The sequence below is a fragment of the Ovis canadensis genome, chromosome 5, assembly GCF_042477335.2.
Source record: "Ovis canadensis isolate MfBH-ARS-UI-01 breed Bighorn chromosome 5, ARS-UI_OviCan_v2, whole genome shotgun sequence".
Lineage (NCBI taxonomy): Eukaryota > Metazoa > Chordata > Mammalia > Artiodactyla > Bovidae > Ovis > Ovis canadensis.
In genome coordinates this window covers 32,274,311-32,295,314 of record NC_091249.1, presented here as the reverse complement: position 1 = coordinate 32,295,314, position 21,004 = coordinate 32,274,311, and the positions used below count along the sequence as shown (strand labels likewise).

The window sequence follows — 21,004 nt, the reverse complement described above, 5'->3', positions numbered from 1 at the left end:
AGAACAAGGTTACATATAGCTCCACTATATATTACAATTATTTTTTAAGTAGATAAAGATTTTTAGTTGGAGTTTCAATATCCAACTCTCAAAAATTAATAGAATGAATATGCAGAAGAGTAGGAGGATATGAAGTGAAGAAGTCGTGTCCAACTCTTTTCGACCCCATGGACTGTAGCCTACAAGGCTCCTCTGTCCATGGAATTTTCCAGGCAAGAGTACTGGAATGGGTCACCATTTCCTTCTCCAGGGGATCTTCCCAAGCCAGGGATCGAACCTGGGTTGCTCGCATCGCAGGCAGACGCTTTACTGTCTGAGCCACCAGGGAAGCCCCTGTTAGAAGGATATAGTAGACCTGAAAATCACTATGAACCAATTCAACATAATTAAGACTTATGCAATTTCCACACACCAGTAGGATGCAAATTCTATTATTATTTCCATGTCAGCGCATAGGAATGCCAATACATAGTGTCCCGGATGAGAAACTAGTGAATGGGAGGAGGTGGGACAAAAATTACTGGGTTTAAATCCTGGACCTGCCACTTTCGCTTGCAGGTCCTCAGGCAAGTTACTTCCACTCTCTGGGTCTCAGTCCCCTGATTTAAAAAAACAAACAACAAAAAAAGGATGGGATAAAGAGACATTTCATCTCTTTTTGCCTCCTGAAGTCTGTGCCAGGGTTGTGTGTGCCCCACGTAGAAGACAGGACTCAACCTGCACTGGTTGTACAGCCTGCTCTGGCTTCCCCTGGTCCTAGCTGCAAATGGGACCCAGGGTTGGAGATTCCGGGAGGAAATGGAGCGGCAGGGGCTCTGGGAGCTGCTCCCGGGTCCAGTTCCCAGGACTCACAGCTGCATCCTCTGGGGGCCCCAGCTGGCCCCACCGCCCCACCCCGCCAGCGGCCTGGAGGCTCCTGCAGATCTCGCTGGCTCATTCCCACGGACATCGTGCCTGGGTCTGGGAAGTCCCCTGGTGGGATCTCCAGGGTCCATCCGCGTAGCGACTGCATTAAACCTAACCTAGAGAATTTATCTGCAACCCAGAAAGATGTATCTTCAACCTTGGGTTAGATTCAGCCCGTCTGGAGGGTACAACAATCTACATTTTTAATCGGCTCCCTGTAAAGGGTTCCCCAGGGCCGTTCTTTAAACGGAGTCCCAGTGGGAGAAAGGGGCAGTCCCAAAGCCACAGAGTTGTTCTGTTTTTCTTTTTGGCTCTCTTTGTCTCCATGGCCCTCATATCTCTGTTTTTGACTCTTAAGTCTCCTTCCTCTCCTTTCTTGGACTGGTCCGGTGTTGGCCTCTCCGCTGGCATCCGGCCCCTTTCGTGATTCCGGAGGAATCCCCCGAGCCACCTAGCCCCGCCCCAGGCCCCACCCCTCCCGCGCTGCGATCTTCTCTCATTGGACTCTTCGTACACCGCCCGTGCTGCCATTGGCTGAGCCTATGTCCTCCCTCGCCCCCACCTCCGCCAGCCCCACTGCGGTCCTTTTCGGGCGGGCGGGGGCGGGGCGGGGCCGCACAGGAGGGCGGGGCAATTGGAGGGCGGGACCGAGCTTCCCGCCCCGCCCCGCCGGGTCCCAGTCCTCAGGCACGAGTCTCGCAGCCACAGCAACGGCCTCTCGGAGGCGGCCGGACAGAACCTCGACGGTCGAACCAACGACTGAATCCCAGAGAACAGGTAAGCGAGCGGTGCTGGGCCGCCCCGCATCTCAGCATATCTCGGGGGCCACTTGATCTCTCTGTTTCTCTCGCTCCCTCTGCCCCGACAACCCCCCTTCGATCAGTATTCCTACCTCAGTTTCCATCTCCCTCTCTGTTTCTCCCTTTCCCTGTCTCTCTTGCTGTGTGGGTCAGGGGAGGCAGACTGGATCTGATCTGCCTTCCCCCCACCCCCGGCACATGGGTAGTGCTCTGAGACCAGAGCACACCCAACAACAAGGACTCTGATGGACTCTGCCCGTTTCACAGTACAGGGCGCCAGGTCCCAGGGCCAGACTCCAGAGCCAGGAGGGCATTCCAGGTGTGGGCAGCCAGGCCAAAGACGTGGAGGTGAGGATGTGTGTGACTTCTGGCTGATCCAGGCAGCTGAGGGAGTCCAGAGCCAGGCCCACCCAGACTGGCCACCTGGGAGTTCCCCAATAGCCTGAAGCCTTGGTCTCAGTTTTGTCAGCTGTGAATTGGGGCTTCGTCACTGAGGTAATTGGCAGTTGACCTGACCCAGATCTGTGTGCTTTATCCTGGGGGGGCTCAGCTGGAGGAGGGGCAGCCCCATCTGTAAACAGGCCTCTGAGGTTACTTCCTGAGCAAGTCTCAGCCCAGCTGGGGGAGGTGAACATCCTGGGTTTGGGGTTGGGTCGGTAGCATAGCAGGGTGAGGGCAGTTCAGCTCAGTGGTTGGGGAGCTCAGATTTTGGAATCAGACAAACCGGAGTTCCTGCTCTGCCACTCACCACCAGTACCTTGAACAAGTTGATTCCATTCTCCCAGCTTCAGTTTCCTGTCTGAGGGACATAATAACTCCCCCAGGAGTGAGGGCAGCTTGCAGGATTAAATGCAGGAACATGGGCCCTGCGTGTCTCTCCCCTGGTCCTCACCTCCTCCTTCCCACCCCCCTCACTCACTCTGCTCCAGCCACACAGCCGCCACACTCCACCAACGCACCAGGCACCCTCCTGCCTCAGGGCCTTTGCAGGAGCTGTTCCCTCTACCTGAATGCCAGGTGCCCAGGAGCCAACTTTAAAACATAACAAGTTGCCTAGATGGGCTGGGCCAAGGGCCGGCGGGGTCAGGGCTGGGCAGCTGGGTGGCTGGGAGGGGCGGAGGAGGAGCCGACCCAGGGACGCTGTACCTATGGAAACCAGAACAAAGAATTGTCGTCCCAGCCACAGGAACACCTGGTCTGAGCTTCTCCCACTTGGCAGGCCCGGTGGCCTGGAACGCCAGTGGTGGGTGAGTGCCCAGATCTCTTGAGGGGAGGCAAATTGGGGACTCGAACCCCACTCTGATGGAGGGTGGGGGTCCCTAAGTTAAAAGACCAACCAGGCAGGTACAGATTGGAGGCCCTGTGGTATCCCCTTCTGCTGTGTGGCCTTGGGCAGGTCAGGGGCTGCCTGACCCTCAGTTTCCTCACCTGAGGCCTGGGGAGGGGAGGGGCCTTTTGGTTGCTTGGTGATCTCATGTGATGGATTCAGAAGGCCTCAATGTCCCTGTCTGTCAAATGGGGCCACAATAGGGTGCCTAGGACATAACTCCTGCTATTGTCATGGAAATAGCTCCAGAGGCAGGTGCTGAAGAAACGACTCATGCTTGTGCAGGTTCAGCCCCAGGTGTTACAGACTGAGATGACCTAGAGACAGGCAGGACTTGGCCTTACAGAGAACTCAGGCTTTCACCCCAGAATCCGCCATGTATACCCCTCCATCAGACGACTTCCTCCAGAATCTCACCACGTGAGGCATTCAGGAGGCACCTCTGGCCAAGTCCTGGGATCTTCCAAGGCTCCATCCTCCTGGCCTCACTTTTCCCTTCTGTCCAAACGGGCGGTGTCCACCTGGAAGAGACCCTTCCAGAAGGGTTTGTGTTTTGCTTCTATGTGACCTTAGGATATCTGTCTTTCTCTTTGCCTCAGTTTTCCTGGCTGGATACTGGGGCCCTTGGACAACATCTCTGAATTCCTTTCTGGCACTGAAAGGCCATCTATTCATTCAACAAACTGGTTCTGGGTGCCTACTGTGAGCCAAGCCTGGTGCAGGGTGCCTAGGGCCCAGCAACGACCCAGGTCCATGTGGTGCGCCCCTCCCTCCCACCTGGATTCAGCTCACAGACATTCATCCAGAGAAAGTCATTGGGCTTAACTGTAATTGCATGAAGGACTGGAGAGACAGATGGATGGGGAAGTTTGTTGAGATGGGGAACTTGGGAGGGACTCCTGAGAAAGTGACATTTGAATTGAAGCTCAATGGCAAGAAAGAAATAGCCATGCAGAGAGGAGGGGCAATCCAGGCAGAGGGCACAACCCATGCAAAGGCCCTGGGGCAGCACCAGGCTCCATATGCTAGTGGAACAACCAGGAGGCCTGTATGTCAGGAGCAAAGTGAGTAAGGGGGAGAGAGGAAGGAGGGGAGGGCAGGGAGGGGACGCAGTAGGTCGTGCATGGCCTTGTGGGCCGCGGGAGGACTTTAGGGAGGTGAGAGCCCTGAAGGGCTGTGTGCAGAGGGGAGTCGGGTGTTCACCGGCGCCCTCTGGCGGCTTCTTCGGAGAGGACCCCCCCCCGGACCCGGGACGGGGACCAGAGACAGGATGGAGGCTGCGGAGAGGTGAGAAGTGGGTGGAGCCGGACTCTAAAGGGCTGTGTCCGCAGTCCTGCCAGGTGACCCTCGAACCTCTGCCACCTGCTGTTAGAAATCAGCCTGAGTCCCAGTCTCTCCTGTCCTCTGCAGTGGGGTGGGCTTCGGCCTCCCAACATTCATTTTTGCCCATCCGTTCTTTACCCCCAACCCCCGTCCCTCGCCCAATCCCTGCTCTTTCTTCAGTGGAGATCTGACCACTGCGGAAAGTGTCTCAGTTTTTGCCGCAGCCTGGCAGGCAGGCAGACCCTGCCCATCCTTGGGTTGGCCCCCGAAGGCTCTGGGAAACACGGTTTGAGAACCACTGGTATCCCCTCCCCAACCCCCACCTCGACAAACAGGTAGCCCCTAGCCCCGCTTTCTACATTTCCAAATGGGCCCCAATTTGAGGTCTGAATAATGGTTGATAAAGGGCTGGAAGCAGCAGGTACCCTGGTGTTGGCTGGAAACAGCAGGTGCTCTGGTGTTGGCGGAGGGTATGGAATGGGAACAGGGACGGTGGGGGCATTTACCATGGAGGGTGGAGACCGGGAGCCCCCACTCCCAGCCCAGGCTGCCCTGGGCCCCTGTAGCTGGGGATGAGGGAGAGAGGTGGGGCGGTAGCCCTGGCCCCGCTGAGTGGGCCCATCAATTATTGATGCCCTTTGTTGGGACATGAAGAATTCATGTGGAGGGCAGGCTGCTCCGTGGACCAGTGGCATGCCAGAGCCGGCCTCACCCCAGTCATCAGAGTCACTTGCTGTATTGTTGGGAATTTTGCCACCCAGTTGTTAATATCCCCGATATTAAAAATGACAGACTATCAATAAAACTGGAAGAAAAAATAAATTAAAAAAAAATGACAGGCTGTGAACTTACAGTCAAATACATTATGTTTAAAACAAAGGTATGGATGGGAATTCCCTGGCAGTCCAGTGGTTAGGACTCCCAGCTTTCACTGCAGGAGACCCAGGTTCCATCCCTGGTGGATAAATTAATCGCACAGGCTGCATGGCACTGCCAAAAAGAAGAAAAACACCCACAGGGCTACAGAATACTATCCAGCCATAAAATGGATTGAAGGCCTGACACTCGTTACAATGCAGATAAACCTTGAAAATGGGATGCTCAGTGAAAGAAGCCAGACACAGAATGTGTGATTCCACTTATATGAAAAAATAGGCAAATCCATGGAGATGGAAAGTAAATTAGTGGTTGCCAGGGCCTGGGGGAAGGGATGGGGAGTGACTGCTTGTGGGGATGGTATTTCTTTATTAAAAAAAAAAAAAAAGGGACTTCCCTGGTGGTCCAGTGGTTAAGAATCTGCCTTGCAATGCAGAGGACACTGGTTTGATCTCTGGTCCAGGATGATCCATATGCCTCAGGGCAGCTAAAGCCGTGCACCACAGCTACTGAGCCTGCTCTCTAGGGCCTGTGAACTGCGAATACTGAGCCCACGTGCTGCAACTACTGAAGCCCAAGCCCCTAGAGCCGATGTGCACCAGCAAGAGAAGCCACTGCAATGAGAAACCCACACCCTGCCACAGAGTAGGCCCCACTTGGGGCAACTAAGAAAGCCCAGGTGCAACAATGCAGACCCATCATTCATTCCCCCGAAAAGAATAGTGAGATATATAGATATAGATGTGTTTTATTTACTGGGTGGCACTGGGATCTTTGAACTTTGCTATGGCTTACAAACTCTTATATGCCATGCGTGTGGGATCCAGTTCCCTGAGCACAGATCAAACCTGGGTCCCATTCTTGGAATCTTAGCCACTGGACAACCAGGGAAGTTCAAGGGCTGGGGTTTCTTTCTGGAGGGATGAGAATGTTTCAGAATTAAATAGTGGTGATGGTTACCCAGGTCACTGAACATATAAAACCCACTGAATTATACACTTTAAAAGCGTGGATTTTATGGTATGTGACTTAAATACTTCAAAATAACTTATACAAAAGCAAAGGTCATAAATGGTCAAAAATCCTAACTTTCAGGACTTCCTTGGTGGTCCAGCACTTAAGACTCTGGCCTTCCAATGAAGGGGGCACATGTTCCATCTCTGGTCTGGAAACTAAGATCCCGCATGCCAGGCAGTGCAGCCAAAAAAAGACAAAATATATCCTTTCTAATTATTTTACTGCATTGTGCAATGACCTCTGTGCTCTCGAGGTTATTTCTGTTCTGTGGAAATGGTGGGCAGTTTGTTCCAGCTCCGTGGTCAAGTTGGAAGCTTGAAACTGGCCATGGCAAAAGAATTTACACCATGGATATTGGCAGATGCTACAAGTCAGGGTTTGATGTATTGTTCAGTCTTCATCTAATCCAGAGGTTGGCCAGCCTTTTTCTATAAAGGGCCAGATAGTAAATATTTTTGGCTTTGCAAGCCGTACAGCCTCTGTTGCCTCTGTTCAAGGCTGTGCTTTAATATGTACACAAATGGGCATGGCTGAGTGCCAATAAAACTTTACAAAAACAGGCAGCTGGCCAGAGTTTGCCACCCCTGGTATAATTCCAGGTAATGTCAATAATGAAAATTAAATTTTAAAGGATGGTGTGTCTCTAGTTGCTTACTTTCAAATAGCACAAAAAACCTTGAGGGGGTATTCCCTTACTATTGGAAAACCACTGTTGGATTCTGTAAAAAAGTTGCTTACTTGGCCGACAAGTGAGTAAGTGAAGTCCAAGTTTTCTCTGTTCATATGAAAGAGAAGATCCAGCGACATCCATGTCAGAACTGCTTTCATTTATCCATAGCAACCATAGATTGGCTACTGGTACCCGTTTTACAACTGGGCTTCCCTTGTGGCTCAGTGGTAAAGAACCCGTCTGCCAATGCAGAAGACATGGGTTTGATCCCTGGGTCAGGAAGAGCCCCTGGAGGAGGAAAAGGCAACTCACTCCAGTATTCTTGCCCGGGAAATCCCATGGACAGAGGAGCCTGGTGGGCTGTAGTCCATGGAGCCACAAAACAGACACGACTTAGCGACTTAACACCACCACCACCACCAGGTAGGCAAAACTCACTGAGAACATTTATCGAGCATCAACTGGCTGCGTGAAATTTACAGTGAGGTTTGCTATTTTTTTAAGTTGCATGGTGCACATCCTTTATGTCAGGAAAGTTTATGGAAAACATACATATGTACATACATGCTTACATCCCCCCATCCCCCCACCAACCCCGCCTCTGCCCCCCACCCCGGAGAGCTGGTGGCTAAGAACTTTCCAGCAGGTGGTGAATGGGATGAGATGTAGCATTCCCAGTGCACCCGGGGAGCAGAGTGGGCCCCTGGGAGTCGGGGTGGAATCCCCATCATCCCCATGCCCAGCGTCCAGCACTGGGAATGTGTGCGTGGAGAGGCCACCTCCAGCGTGCTCAGTCTGGTTGGATGGAGGGCCACGGGGAGAGTCTCCCCACCTGGTGGAGACCCCAAGGCTGGACTGTGCCCAGCATGTTGCAGGGACAGTGAGAGAGGAGGTGAACTGGGAAGGTCACTGGTGGGGTGGGGCAGGGGTCGGCCCTCTTCCAGGGTTTGGGGGCTGAAAGGGGCCAGGTGCCCTTCCCCTCTGGGAGGGCTCGCAGAGTCCTGCCTCCCCGCCTCTGCCTGGGCGAGGAAAGGGCGCTCTCATGTCTAGAGCAGCTGAGGCTCCAGGTCAATGTCTGGTCAGTTTCGGAGCTGGAGTGTCCACAATGGGGGCAAGGACAAAGGTCAGAGCCAAGGAGACCACGTAGGGTTGGCAGAGGGCAAAAGTCTGAAGTAGGGATGGAAGGCCAGGGTTCTGAGAAGAACATGGTGTACAGGAGTTGACAGAGTCAGGGACTCAGCGACTGGACACTCATTTCACAGATGGGAAACCTGCCCTCGGGGGCTGGGGCTGGGCTGGGGTCTTGGTGGGGAGACCTCAGAGCTGTGGGAGGACTTGGACAGTGGGCTCCTAGGAGGCTGGGAACGAGCCTTCCATCTCCTCTCTGCACTGCCCTGCCCCAGGGCCTTTGCACTGCTGGCTCCCTCTGCCTGGCTCACCTTTCCTCAGACCCCGCCCTTCCAGTCCCAGCTGCAAGAGCTCCTCCTCCAGGAAAACTTCCTGACCGCTGGCCTAGGTCACCTGCCATCCCTGGCTGTCACTGCCCCCTCCCCAGGCCGTATCTGTCTCTGAAATTACCCTGTTTATTCCACGTTCATTGGTTCCTGCTGTCTCCTCCTTCCAGCAGGGGTGACCCCTCTTAGGTGGCTGTTTTGGAAATTCGGAGGGCTTTTCCCCCAACTTGTGATAATAACAGGATGTGCTGCTTGCATTTCAGGGGCAGGGACCAGGGACACTAGGCATCCAGCCATGCTCAGGGCAGCCCCTCAGCTCACAACTTCCTCACGTCCTGGCATCTACTAATGCACTTTCTATGAATTTGACTATTCTGGGTATAAGTGGAGTCAAACAGTATTGGTCTGCACCTGATGTATACTGGAATGCATTTTTAAGGTTAACCTGCGATATATCCTACAAACAGATGGTACCTTTGGAGTTCTTTTTTTGATAGAAATTTGCATCTATATGTTGACTGCGATGCTTCATTAAGGGGCAAACCTCTGACAGATTCACTCCGTCATTGAGTGCAGTGGGCCTGAGGTTTTCTGTTTTGAAGATTTTTGTTTTCTTATGTGGACCATTTTATAATTTTATTTATTTTTGGCTGTGCTGGGTCTTTGTTGCTGCCTGGCTTTTCCCTAGTTGCTCTAGTGCTCGGGCTTCTCATTGTAGTGACTTCCCCTGTTGTCTAGGGCGCTCGGGCTTCAGTAGTTGCGGTTCCTGGGCTCCAGAGCACAGGCTCAACGGTCGTGGCTCACGGGCTTAGTTGCTTCGTGGCATGTGGGGTATTCCCACATCAGGGATCAAACCTGTGTCTCCTGCATTGGCAGGCAGATTTATTATTACTGAGCCACCAGGGGAAGCCCTTAAAATCTTTGTTGGAATTTTGTTACAGTATTGGTTCTATTTTATGTTTCGGGGTATTTTTTGGCCATGAGACATGTGGGATCTTGTAGTTCTCCAGCTAGAGACTGAACCCACACCTCCAGGATTAGAAGCACAGAGTCTTAACCACTGGACCACCAGGGAAGTCCCAATTTATTTAACATTAAAAAAAATTATTTATTATTTTTGGTTGTGTCGGGCCTTTGTTGCTGTGTGGGCCTTCTCTAGTTGGGGCAAGCAGGGGCTACTCTCTGGTTGAGGTAGGCAGGCTTCTCATTGTGGCGGCTTCTCTTGTTGCAGAGCACGAGCCCTAGGGCACATGGGCTTCAGAAGCTGGGGCTTGTGCAGCTCCCAGGCCATAGAGCACAGGCTCAGTAGTTGTGGCACACGGGCTTAGCTGCTCCCAGATCAGGGATCGAACCCATTTCTCCTGCGTTGGCAAGCAGATTCTTTACCACTGAGACATCAGGAAAATCCTACTGAACATTTTAAAAGTGAGGCATTATAGGCTTCCCTGGTGGCTCAGCGGTAAAGAATCCGCCTGTCAATGCAGGAGATGCCGGTTTGATTCCTGGGTTGGGAAGATCCCCTGGAGAAGGAAATGGCAATCCACTCCAGTATTCTTGCTTGGGAAATCCCATGGACAGAGACACCTGGCGGGTTACAGTCCAGGGTGTCACAAAGAGTCAGACACGACTTAGTGACTAAACAACAACAAATATATAGTAAGGGGCACAAAGGTATAAAATATGTCCCTTGGATACAGGTGCAGTGCGTGTTCAGCTTGATGATGTATAGTTCACATATTGTAAAATTCACTGTGTTCACATTCCAAAACATTCTTCCACCCCCAAAGACATCCTGTCTCCATCAGCAACCTCTCTCCATTCTGCGCTCCCCAGCCCCTGACCACCAGGAGCCCACTCTGTCTGCCAGTGGATCGGCCTGCTCTGCACGTTTCCCGCCAGTGGAATCACACCCTGTGCGTCCTTCTGCGTCTGCGTCTCTCACTGAGCACCGTGTCCTCAGGGTCCATCCGCGTGGTAGCGCGTGTCATGGCTTCACCCCTTTTCAGGGCTGAGGGATGCTCCCGCGTGTGGAGGGACCACATTTGTTTGTGCATCTATATGTGGGTGGGTGTCTGTGTTGTTTCCGTGTTTTGGCTAGTACAAATGTGCTGCTCTCTATGCCCACGTGTGTGTATGTTTTTATGTGAACATGTATTTTCATTTCTTGGGGGGCCGTTGATGCTTAGGAGCGGAACTGCTGGGTCGTGTGGTAACTGTGTGTGTTCGAGGACCTGCCAGAAAACTGTTTCTATGGTAGCTGCACCATCTTCTGTTTGTCCCAGCCTCGTCAGCCCTGTTTATTGTCTGTATTTCTGGCAGTAGCCGTTCTTTGGGTGAGGTATTATATTATTATGAACTCGACTTCCATTTTCCTCCTAGCCAGTGATGTTAAGCATCTTTTCACCTGCTTATTGGCCATTTATATACCTTCTTTGGAGAAATGTTATTTTTTTTTTTAATCGAGATCATTCATACACCATACAATTCACTCCTTGAAAGTTTACAATTCGCTGGGTTTTAGTGTACTCACATTGCTTTGCAACCACCCAGCTTAATGACTTTTTACATTCGTGTAGACCCAGATCAAGGCACAGAACCTGAAACACTCCCGGGACTTCCCTGGTGGTTCAGTGGCTAAGATTCCCAACTCCAATTGCTGGGGGCACAGGTTCTATCCCTGTTTGGGGAACTAAGATCCTGCATCCTGTGTGGCATGGCCAAAAAAAAAAAATTTTTTTTTTTTTAAAATATTCCAGAGTTCGCCTATACAATCCTGCTCACTGTTCTCAACACCTATTAGCTTTATTTTTATACTGGTGGGTGGACAGTGCTGCTTGTGGACTCTGTTTCAGGGAAGTGAGGGCACCCAAATTATTTTGGAACAAGGAGGTGGCATGGGATCTAGCAGGCCAGGACCCCTGGGGAGGCAGGGACCCAATCTCTTCTGGTCCAGCTATAGAATCTGCCTGACAAGCAGGAGAACCAGGTTCGATCCCTGGGTCAGGAAGATCCCCTAAAGGAGGAAATGGCAACCCATTCCAGTATTCTTGCCTGTGAAATCCCACGGACAGAGAAGCCTGGAGGGTTATAGTCCACGGGGTCACAAAGAGTCAGACATGACTGAAGCGACTTAGTACCCATATCCCCAGCCCTGGGACACAGCTGGTGCTCTATAAACACTCACTGAGGACCTGAATGAACATTCCAGTCGAGCCCTGGAAGCTTCATGGGGCATTTCTGGCTTGTGATGATAGTGGGGTGATCTGGCTTTGGGTCCGCTGGGCAGTCCTTGGGAAGGCCCTGCCCCCACCAGGCCCCTCCTGGCTGGCCTGCCCTTGGACCTGGATGAGCACAGCTGGCAGGAAGGAAGGCTGGGGTCTATTTTGGTCCCCAGAGTGCTCCCCCGGGACAGCAGTCATCTCCCTGTCTGGCTGCTTAGAGGGGGCGGTGTTTCTGATAGAACAATGGATGGAGGAGAAGTGGCGGGGGGGAGGGGTGCTGCCATGCAGCTGGGCTGGTCCAGGTGCCGGAGGGGCTAAGAGTGTGGAGTCTCCCACTCCACCCCCCACCCCTCTTCCTCCTATGCCTGGCAGGGTGGGGGTGGGACGAAGCCAGTAAATAGGACCAGCCTCCCCTCTGAACCAACACGCATAAGCTCAGGACTTGCAGACAGGAAGGTTAAGGCCCAGAGAGGGGCAGAGCCCTGGCTGGGGTCACACAGTAACAGAATAGGGCAGAAAGACCTGAGCACCAGGGTTCTTGGGATCCAGGGAAAGGCCTTCTCCTCTGAGACTCAGTTTGTCCATTTGTAAACTGGGGGACCCAGGGTGCTGGGAGTTCCCTCTGGGTTCCAATGTCTGCAGACATCCCTCCCCTTATTCATTCAACAAACACTTACTTGGTGCCTGCTGGGTACCAGGCCCCAGGCTGGCCACCAGAGCGAGAAACATACAGCCCCTGCCTACGCCATCAGGGCCTGGTGTGATGGGCGCTGAAACCAAATGCTCAGGGCTGCAATGGAGGACGGATGCCCAGGGAACCATGGGAGCCAACGGGGCACCTGGCACAGCCTGGGACATCTGCAAGTCTTATGGGAGGAGGTGATCATAACTCTGAGACTTGAATGGGGAGCAGGAGTTTACAGGTGATGAGAGCAGGAAGGGTCCCCATAGAGGGAACAGAATAGAATGCCCTAGGGACTTCCCCGGTGGTCCAGTGGTTAAGACTCTGTGCTTGCAATGCAGGGGGTATGGATTTGATCCCAGGGTGGGGAACTAGGATCCCATATGCCACCTAGTGTGATCAAAAAGAAAAAGAATAGAATGTTCTAGAGAAATTGGTGAGAAGGCATCCTTGCTGAGAACATAGCGGAGAAATAGGTCTGTTCAGAGAGCTAGAGGATGCAGAGCTTGAAGGTCAGAAGTTGGGACAGTGGTCCAGCCTCTTGCCCAGGGAAAGCTCACAGCCTAGGGGGGCTCTCAGGTTGGCCACAAGTTTCTGCCCTGGGATGGAGTCAGTTCTCCATCCTGACAGTCACCATCTTTCATTTTACAGAGGAAACTGAGGCATAGGGCAGTTACGTTGCTTGGCCACGTGGTCAGAGCCAGGAGCAGGCCCCAGATATCAGGGCTGGTTTTCCCACAGGGGATATCTCCCAGCCCCCCAAGACTGAGGGTGACTCCCAGTCATTGACTAGGGAAGGCAGAGGTAGCTGCGGTGCAGAGAGGGTGGGGCAGGCGGTCCCTGTGTTGCTGTGTGGCCTTGGGGAAATGGCTAAGCCTCTCTGAGCCTGGTTTCCTCTGCAAGGGCAACCAGCTCAGTGCAATACCAGGCAGAAGGTGTGAAACAGGCACCGGCCACTGCTCAGGGCCAGCCATGTGATGCCGAGTCACTCGCACCCCACTCTAGCCCCAGCCTGTGACAGGGTCTGGGACTGGTGTAGGGGGAGGGAGGCCCAGGTCATTCATCACCAGGCCTGTCCTGACCTCTGTGGGCAGCAAGAGGGCGGCCGAGGGTTGGGACTCCTCCCGTCGTCTGAGCTCACACAAAGAGGGGCTTTGTGGGGGCTCCTGTGGCTGAGTGGGCACCCACATGGCATTCCTGGTCTGGCTGGCCTGCAGCTGGGGTGGGGGTGGATTCTGACCAGAGCCTGGGGCAGCAGCGGGGGAGGACTGGGGGCGGGTCTCAGGCTACCTCATTCATTGGGCAGATGTTTCTGGAGTCTCCAGAAACAGTGGATAGGGAATCAAGCCATTACCTCCCCTGGGACCTGTGGTGAGGCAGACCACTAAGGCAGCAAAGCCAGGGTGTGCAGCAGGGATGGGGGATGCCTGGGGTGCTGGGTGACCCATAGGAGGGGCCTCGCTGTCAGTTTGGCTGTTCAGGGATGGCTTCCTAGAGGTGGTGTCCAGGCTGAGCTGAGGGATGAAGCTGCCAGGGAAAGAGGCAGGGGCTTGGGGGCCAGGGCTTTGGGGCATATATATGAGTCCACCAAGGAAGAGGCAGGGGTTTGAGGGCTAAGGTATTGAGGAATGTATAGTTCACCAGGGAAGAGGCAGGGACCCAAATGGAGTGTGGGGCTTGGTCTCAAGAGCCATGAGGAGCTTCCAGCTGGTTCTTAGAAGGAAAGGACTATGCCCAGATGTTCAGTTTAGGAAGAATTCTGGTGCTGAGGGGGAGGCTTCAGAGCCTGGGAGATCTGGAAGACGGCCATGGCAGGCAGGACACAAGGGACAGGCAGAGGTCCAGGCTTCTGCAGTCGGAGGCGTGGCTGCTGTTCCAAGTGCACCAGCTGCCACTCACCTCGGGCACCTTCCTGGTCCTTTCCTGGGCGGAAGCTGATGCATGTCAGTGTTTCTGTATCGAAGGAGTCATCAGAACGCTGTGCTTCCAAAAACCCCACAAATGGCCCTGGGGAACCCCCAGCCATCTGCTGCCCCCTGACTCATCCAGGGCCTGACTAAGGCCTCAGGGATGTCTGCTGTAAACTCACGGGGTTGGGGAGATGGGGGGTTGCTAACTGCGCTCTTCCTCCACCCTGAACAACCTGAGGCTGGGGCTGGGACCCTGTCTCATGGAGCTGTGCAATGAAGCCAGGACCCCCTGTACTCACTCATCCTGAGCCCTTCTCAGCTCACAGCAAGGCTACAGTGCCAGGGCCCACATATAGTGGGATTCAGAAGGCCCTACTCATTAATATCCAAAATATATAATCAGTTCATACAACTCAGTAACAGAAAAAACAAACATCCCAATCAGAAAATGGACAGACCTAAATAGACCTTTCTTCAAAGACATACAGATGGCCAATAGGCACAAGAAAAGACACTCAACATCGCTGATAGAAGAGAAATGCAAATCAAAACTACAATGAGGTATCACCCCACACCTCTTAGAATCAGTTCAGTTGCTCTGTCCTGTCCAATTCTTTGTCACCCCATGGACTGCAGCACGCCAGGCCTCCCTGTCCATCACCATCTCCCAGAGCCTACTCAAACTCATCAGTGGTGCCATCCAGCCATCTCAGCCTCTGTCATCCTCTTAGAATGGCCATCGTTAAAGGTCAATAACAAATGCTGGACAGGGTGTGGAGAAAAGGGAACCCTTCCATACTATTAGTGAAAATGGAAATGGGTGCAGTCACTATGGAGAACAGTATGCAGGTTCCTCAAAAATCTAAAAATAGTGCTGGCAGATGACCTAGCAATCCCACTCCTGGGCACATATCTGGACAAAACTATAACTCGAAAAGATACATGCACCTCTATGTTCATAGCAGCACTATTTACAATAGACAGGACATGGGAGCAACCTAAGGGTCCATCAACAGATGAGTGGGTAAAGATGTGGTGTGCATATACAATGGACTGTCTCTCAGAAAAGAATGAAATAATGCCATATGCAGCAACATGGACACCCAGAGATTCTCATACTAAGAGGACTAAGTCAGAGAAAGACAAATACCATATACAATATCACTTACATGTGGAACCTAAAGTATGGCACAAATAGACTTATCTACAAAACAGAGATGCCAAGGGAACATTTCATGCAAAGATGGGCACAAAAAAGGACAGAAATGGTATGGAGCTAGCAGAAGCAAAAGATTAAGAAGAGGTGGCAAGAATACACAGGAGAGCTATACAAAAAAGATCTTTATGATCCAGATAACCACGATGGTGTGATCACTCACCTAGAGCCAGACATCCTGGAATGCGAAGTCAAATGGGCCTTAGGAAGCATCACTACAAACAAAGCTAGTAGAGGTGATGGAATTCCAGTTGAGCTGTTTCAAATCCTAAAAGATGATGCTATGAAAGTACTTCACTCAGTACGCCAGCAAATTTGGAAAACTCAACAGTGGCCACAGGACTAGAAAATATCAGTTTTCATTCCAATCCCAAAGAAAGGCAATGCCAAAGAATGTTCAAACTACCACGCAATTGCATTCATCTCACACGCTAGCAAAATAATGCTCAAAATTCTCCAAGCCAGGCTTCAACAGTATGTGACTGTGAACTTCCAGATGTTCAAGCTGGATTTAGAAAAGGCAGAGGAACCAGAGATCAAATTGCCAACATCCTCTGGATCATCGAAAAAGCAAGAGAGCTCCAGAAAAACATCTACTACTGCTTGATTGACTATGCCAAAGCCTTTGACTGTGTGGATCACAACAAACTCTGGAAAATTCTTCAGGAGATGGGAACACCAGACCACCTGACCTGCCTCCTGAGCAATCTGTGTGCAGGTCAAGCATCAAGTAGAAGTGGACATGGAACAACAGATGGGTTCCAAATCCGGAAAGGAGTACGTTAAGGCTGTATATTGTCACCCTGCTTATTTAACTTATATGCAGAGTATATCATGCAAAATGCTGGACTGGATGAAGCACAAGTTGTAATCAAGATTGCCGGGAGAAATATCAATAACCTTAGATACGCAGATGACACTACCCTAATGGCAGAAAGTGAAGAACTCAAGAGCCTCTTGATGAAAGTGAAAGAGGAGAGTGAAAAAGCTGGCTTAACACTCAACATTCAGAAAACTAAGATCATGGCATCCGGTCCCATCACTTCATGGGAAATAGATGGGGAAACAGTGGAAACAGTGTCAGACTTTATATTTTGGGGCTCCAAAATCACTGCAGATGGTGACTGCAGCCATGAAATTAAAAGATGCTTGCTCCTTGGAAGAAAAGCTATGACCAATCTAGACAGCATATTAAAAAGCAGAGACATTACTATGCCTAACAAAGGTCCGTCTAGTTAGAGCTATGGTTTTTCCAGTTGTCATGTATGGATGTGAGAATTGGACCCTAAAGAAAGCTGAGCACTGAAGAATTGATGCCTTTGAACTGTGGTGCTGGAGAAGAATCTTGAGAGTCCCTTGGATTGCAAGGAGATCCAACCAGTCCATCCTAAAGGAAACCAGTCCTAAATATTCATTGGAAGGACTGATGCTGAAGCTGAAGCCCCAATACTTTGGCCACCTGATGCAAGAACTGAGTCATTGGAAAGACCCTGATGCTGGGAAAGATCGAAGTCAGAAGGAGAAGGGGATGACAGAGGATGAGATGATTGGATGGCATCACCAACTCGATGGACATGAGTCTGAGCAAGCTCCAGGAGTTGGTGATGGACAGGGAAGCCTGGCAGTGCTGCAGTCCATGGGGTTGCAAAGATCGGACATGAGTGAGCAACTGAACTGAACCGAATGAAACAGAAACAGACCCACAGACATAGAAAACAGGGCTTCCCTGGTGGCGCAGTTTAAGAATCTGCCTGCCAATGCAGGAGACGCAGGTTCAATCCCTGATCTTGGAAGATCCCACATGCCATGGAGCGACTAAGCCTGTCCGTCACAGCTACTGAAGCCTATGCGCCTAGAGCCCAAGCTCAGAAAACAGAGAAGCCACCACAATGAGAAGTCCGTGATCCGCAACTAGAGAGCAGCCCCCACCTTCTACAGCTAGAGAAAGCCCACGCAGCAACAAAGACCCAGAACAGCCAAAAATAAAGATATAGACAACAGACTTAAAGTTGCAAGTCTGGGATTAGTTGGGAGTTTGGGATTAGCAGGTGCAAAGTATTGTTTACAGAAATGGCTAAACCACAGGTCCTAGGGTATAACACAGGGATCTATATTCTGTAATAAACCATAACAGAAGGCTCTGCCCAGATTTCACCACTACACATTAATTCCTTTAAGAAACAAATTCCTTTAGGTCCCTTAGGGTCCCTTGGGTCATTATCTCTTCAGTGCGAATGTTGTTTGTTTTTATAAGCTTTTCCTAAAAATAGCTTTTGCTACTTGTTCACAAGTTTCTGCATCCGGTCCTCCAACAACTCTGAATTTCTCTTCCCTAGGCCTTGGAGCTCCTGAATCTTCCTGCCTGGGATTCCCTCCCCATCCTGTTACCTGTCCCTTTGTCCAGGGCCTTCCTGGGCCCTGTTGATCTACTGGGGAGCCCCTGCTAAGGGCTCTTGCAGCATCTCAGATGGCGGCACTTACTGTGTTTGGTGAAGGGGGTAGGAAGGGTCTCGCAGTCAGCTCTGCGCACCCAGTACCTCTGTGGCGTGGGCACATGGGCTCCCCTGGGGATAGGCTGGTGGCCAGCGCCCATTTCTCGGATGGGGAAGACAGAGGTTGCCAGCATTAGCCGCCCACCCCTGAAAGCCCCTCACAGCTGGGCCCTGCGGGCTGACAGCAGGTCTGTGTGTCTCCCCGCGCAGGACAGATGGACACCTTCAGCACCAAGAGCCTGGCCCTCCAGGCCCAGAAGAAGCTCCTGAGCAAGATGGCCTCCCGGACAGTGGCGTCCGCCTTCATCGACGACACTAGTAGCGAGGTGCTGGACGAGCTGTATCGCGCCACCAAGGAATTCACCCGCAGCCGCAAGGAGGCCCAGAAGCTAGTCAAGAACCTGGTCAAGGTAGCAGTGAAGCTGGGCGTCCTGCTGCGCGCTGGGCAGCTGGGCGCCGAGGAGCTGGCGCGGCTGCAGCGCTTGCGGCAGCAGGCGCGCCGCCTGGCCATGACCGCTGTCAGCTTCCACCAGGTGGACTTCACCTTCGACCGGCGCGTGCTGGCCGCCGCCCTGCTCGAATGCCGGGACCTGCTGCACCAGGCGGCCGGGGCGCACCTGACCGCCAAGTCCCACGGCCGCATCAACCACGTGTTCGGCCACCTGGCCAACTGCGACTTCCTGGCGGCGCTCTATGGCCCCGCCGAGCCCTACCCCTCCCACCTGCGCCGGATCTGCGATGGCCTCACCCGGATGCTGGATGAGGACAGCATATGATGACCTCCGACCCGCTGCGGTTGCTTTCGGGGGGCGGAGCTCTAAGTGGGAAGGAGCTAACCCCTTCCTGTCTGACTCTGGCCAATCACCCCTTCCCCAACACACACACACACGGGTGACTGTGCAGCTCCAAAGGCCTGGGTCCCCTGTCCTCGGGCCCAATCTCACCGGGCTCGGAGCCCGGCTCAGTCTGCCTGTGCCTGTGGCCTCCCCCAGGCACCTGGAGACCCCTGCCTGCTCTGGTACCATCTGAACAATGCCCCTTAAGCCACTGTACCCCTCAAATCACTGGGTGTCTATGACAGCTGGGGGCTTCTCACTTCAGTGTTACTTGGGCATTTTCATTCCCGCAGAGGGTCACAGGGAACCGGGAGAAAGGGGGTGTTACAGAGTGAACTGTCTCACCCCACCCCACCTCCCATTTCCCAGATGGAAGTCCTAACCCCTGGGACCTGTGAACGTGACCTGATCTGAAAATCAGGTGATTGCTGATGTAATTGGTTGCAGTGCGTTCATATTGGAGCTGGGCAGCCCCTAATCCACCATGACTGGGGTCCTTTTGAGAAGGGGACATGTGCACACAGAGTCAAGAGGGAGAATGCTATATGAAGGTGGAGGCAGAGACTGGGCGGATGTGACTACAAGACAAGTAATGCCGAGAGCTGCAAGCCAGCACCAGAAGCTGGGAGAGAGCCTGGGACACTGGCCCGCCCCACACCTTGATGTCGGGCCTCCTGAGCTGAGCAAACAAGCTTCCGTTGTCTCAGCCTCCCAGGCTGGGCACTTTGCTCCGCAGCTCAGAAAATGAGGCCAGGGAGCTGTGGTGAGGGCTGTGGTGGGCTCAGGCCTACTGGCGAGGATGCCCCTCTGTCTGCTTGGCATCGTGGCCCTGACACCCAGGAGGGAGGTGTTGGAGTGTGCCTCCAATGCAGTCCATTGGGAAAGCCATCTGAGACACATGCCTGTTTTTAAAGGATCGTTTCATATTTGGAAAACAAATACACATAAACACTTGTTTTTATAAGACAGGCCTCAGAGACAAAGCTCAACAAACCTTGGCTTTGGCAATACCCGGCAGGTGGGACAATGCTTAACTTGGGGTGTGGATGGACACGTGGGGGTGTGGGGGTGCATCTGCGATTTGTTGGTCGGAAGTGGGCATAGGTTGTAAGAGTGCAAAGCCCCCTGCAGCTCTGGCTGTGCCGGGTTGTTTTGAGCACCCTGGGGGAGGGGGAAGTGTCCATTTCTGTAGAACCTGGTCTGTTTAGGGGAAACGCTGCCAACAGGAGGGCTGCAGGCCATATTAGGTGAGAAGATGGGTTTGCTTAGCCTCATTCAGTGTTTGAGACATTTGGAATTAGTTGCCAGCACTTGAAACGAAGGAAACTGCACATCCCAATCTATCAATAGATCTTGAAAACTCTAGAAAACTCACCTGCACTGCCCGTTGGTGAAGCTGCAGAGGCGGCCCGTCTTTGCTCTGCCACAGTCCTCACCACTCCCTCTTGCCTCTCCATGGCCTGCTGGGCTGGCTGGTAGATTAGGACCCCAGATCCAGGGCCGCATTTCTGTTTGGTTTCGGCTGCCCTGAAAAAGCCAAAGGCTTCCACCCAACAGTCAGCTGTTCCCCTCTCTACCTTTGACTTCCAAAGCAAACTTCCCCCTTCGTGTGCCAAGAGACAGATCCTCAAATTCAAGAACAAACGTGTATTTTGATTACACCGAGAAACCCCAGATGAAACCCTTTGCCCTCTGCTCTGCTGGCTGAAGGACATCGCCGTGACAAGGCTTTGGACTTTTCGTCTTGACTCTCTTCATACACTTGAGATTTAATTTAGGAAAAAAAAAAAAAAAAAGAACCAGGACTTCCCTGGTGGTCCAGTGGCTAAGACTCCACACTTCCAATGCAGGGGGCCCGGGTTCAGTCCCTGGTCAGGGAACTAGATCCCCACATGCCACAACAAAAACCTGGTGCAGCCAAATAAATAAAAAGAATTTTAAAAAGAACCTAAGAGAGCTATGTAAATAAAAGCATCTGATAGCTTTCTCTCACCTGCCCGGGGTTTCTACCTATTAAAAATCAAGTTTGGGGACTTCCCTGGTGGTCCAGTGGTTGAGAATCTGCCTTCCAATGCAGGGGACACAGCCTCTATCCGCAGTCCAGGAACTAAGATCCCACCTGCCACGGGCAACTTAAGCTTGAGCATGGCAACAAAGACACAGCACAGCCAAAATAAAAAAAGAAAATAACTCCAGATGGCGCACAAATGTCATAGGTTCATAGCCTGCTGGCAGGCTGAGTTCCTGCTGAGCTTGATGACAGGCTAGCAGCGG

General features: G+C 52.3%; 1 protein-coding gene across 2 annotated transcripts; it reads left to right on the top strand.

The window, feature by feature from the left end:
* The first annotated feature begins 1,583 nt into the window (after positions 1-1,583).
* Positions 1,584-20,677, top strand: TNFAIP8L1 (TNF alpha induced protein 8 like 1). 2 transcript variants are annotated; one of them, XM_069591445.1, is made up of 2 exons: positions 1,584-1,683; positions 18,105-20,677. In XM_069591445.1, the coding sequence occupies exon 2, from the start codon at positions 18,110-18,112 to the stop codon at positions 18,668-18,670; it is 561 nt and encodes a 186-aa protein (XP_069447546.1). In that variant the 5' UTR covers positions 1,584-1,683; positions 18,105-18,109; the 3' UTR covers positions 18,671-20,677. The 2 variants fall into 2 exon arrangements, with proteins under 2 accessions (XP_069447546.1, XP_069447545.1); XM_069591444.1 differs by lacking the exon at positions 1,584-1,683 and adding an exon at positions 2,861-2,953.
* The last annotated feature ends 327 nt before the right edge of the window (positions 20,678-21,004 follow it).

Coding starts and splice junctions, on each gene's coding strand:
- TNFAIP8L1 (XM_069591445.1), top strand. CDS start 18,110: ATGGACACCTTCAGCACCAAGAGCCTGGCCCTCCAGGCCCAGAAGAAG.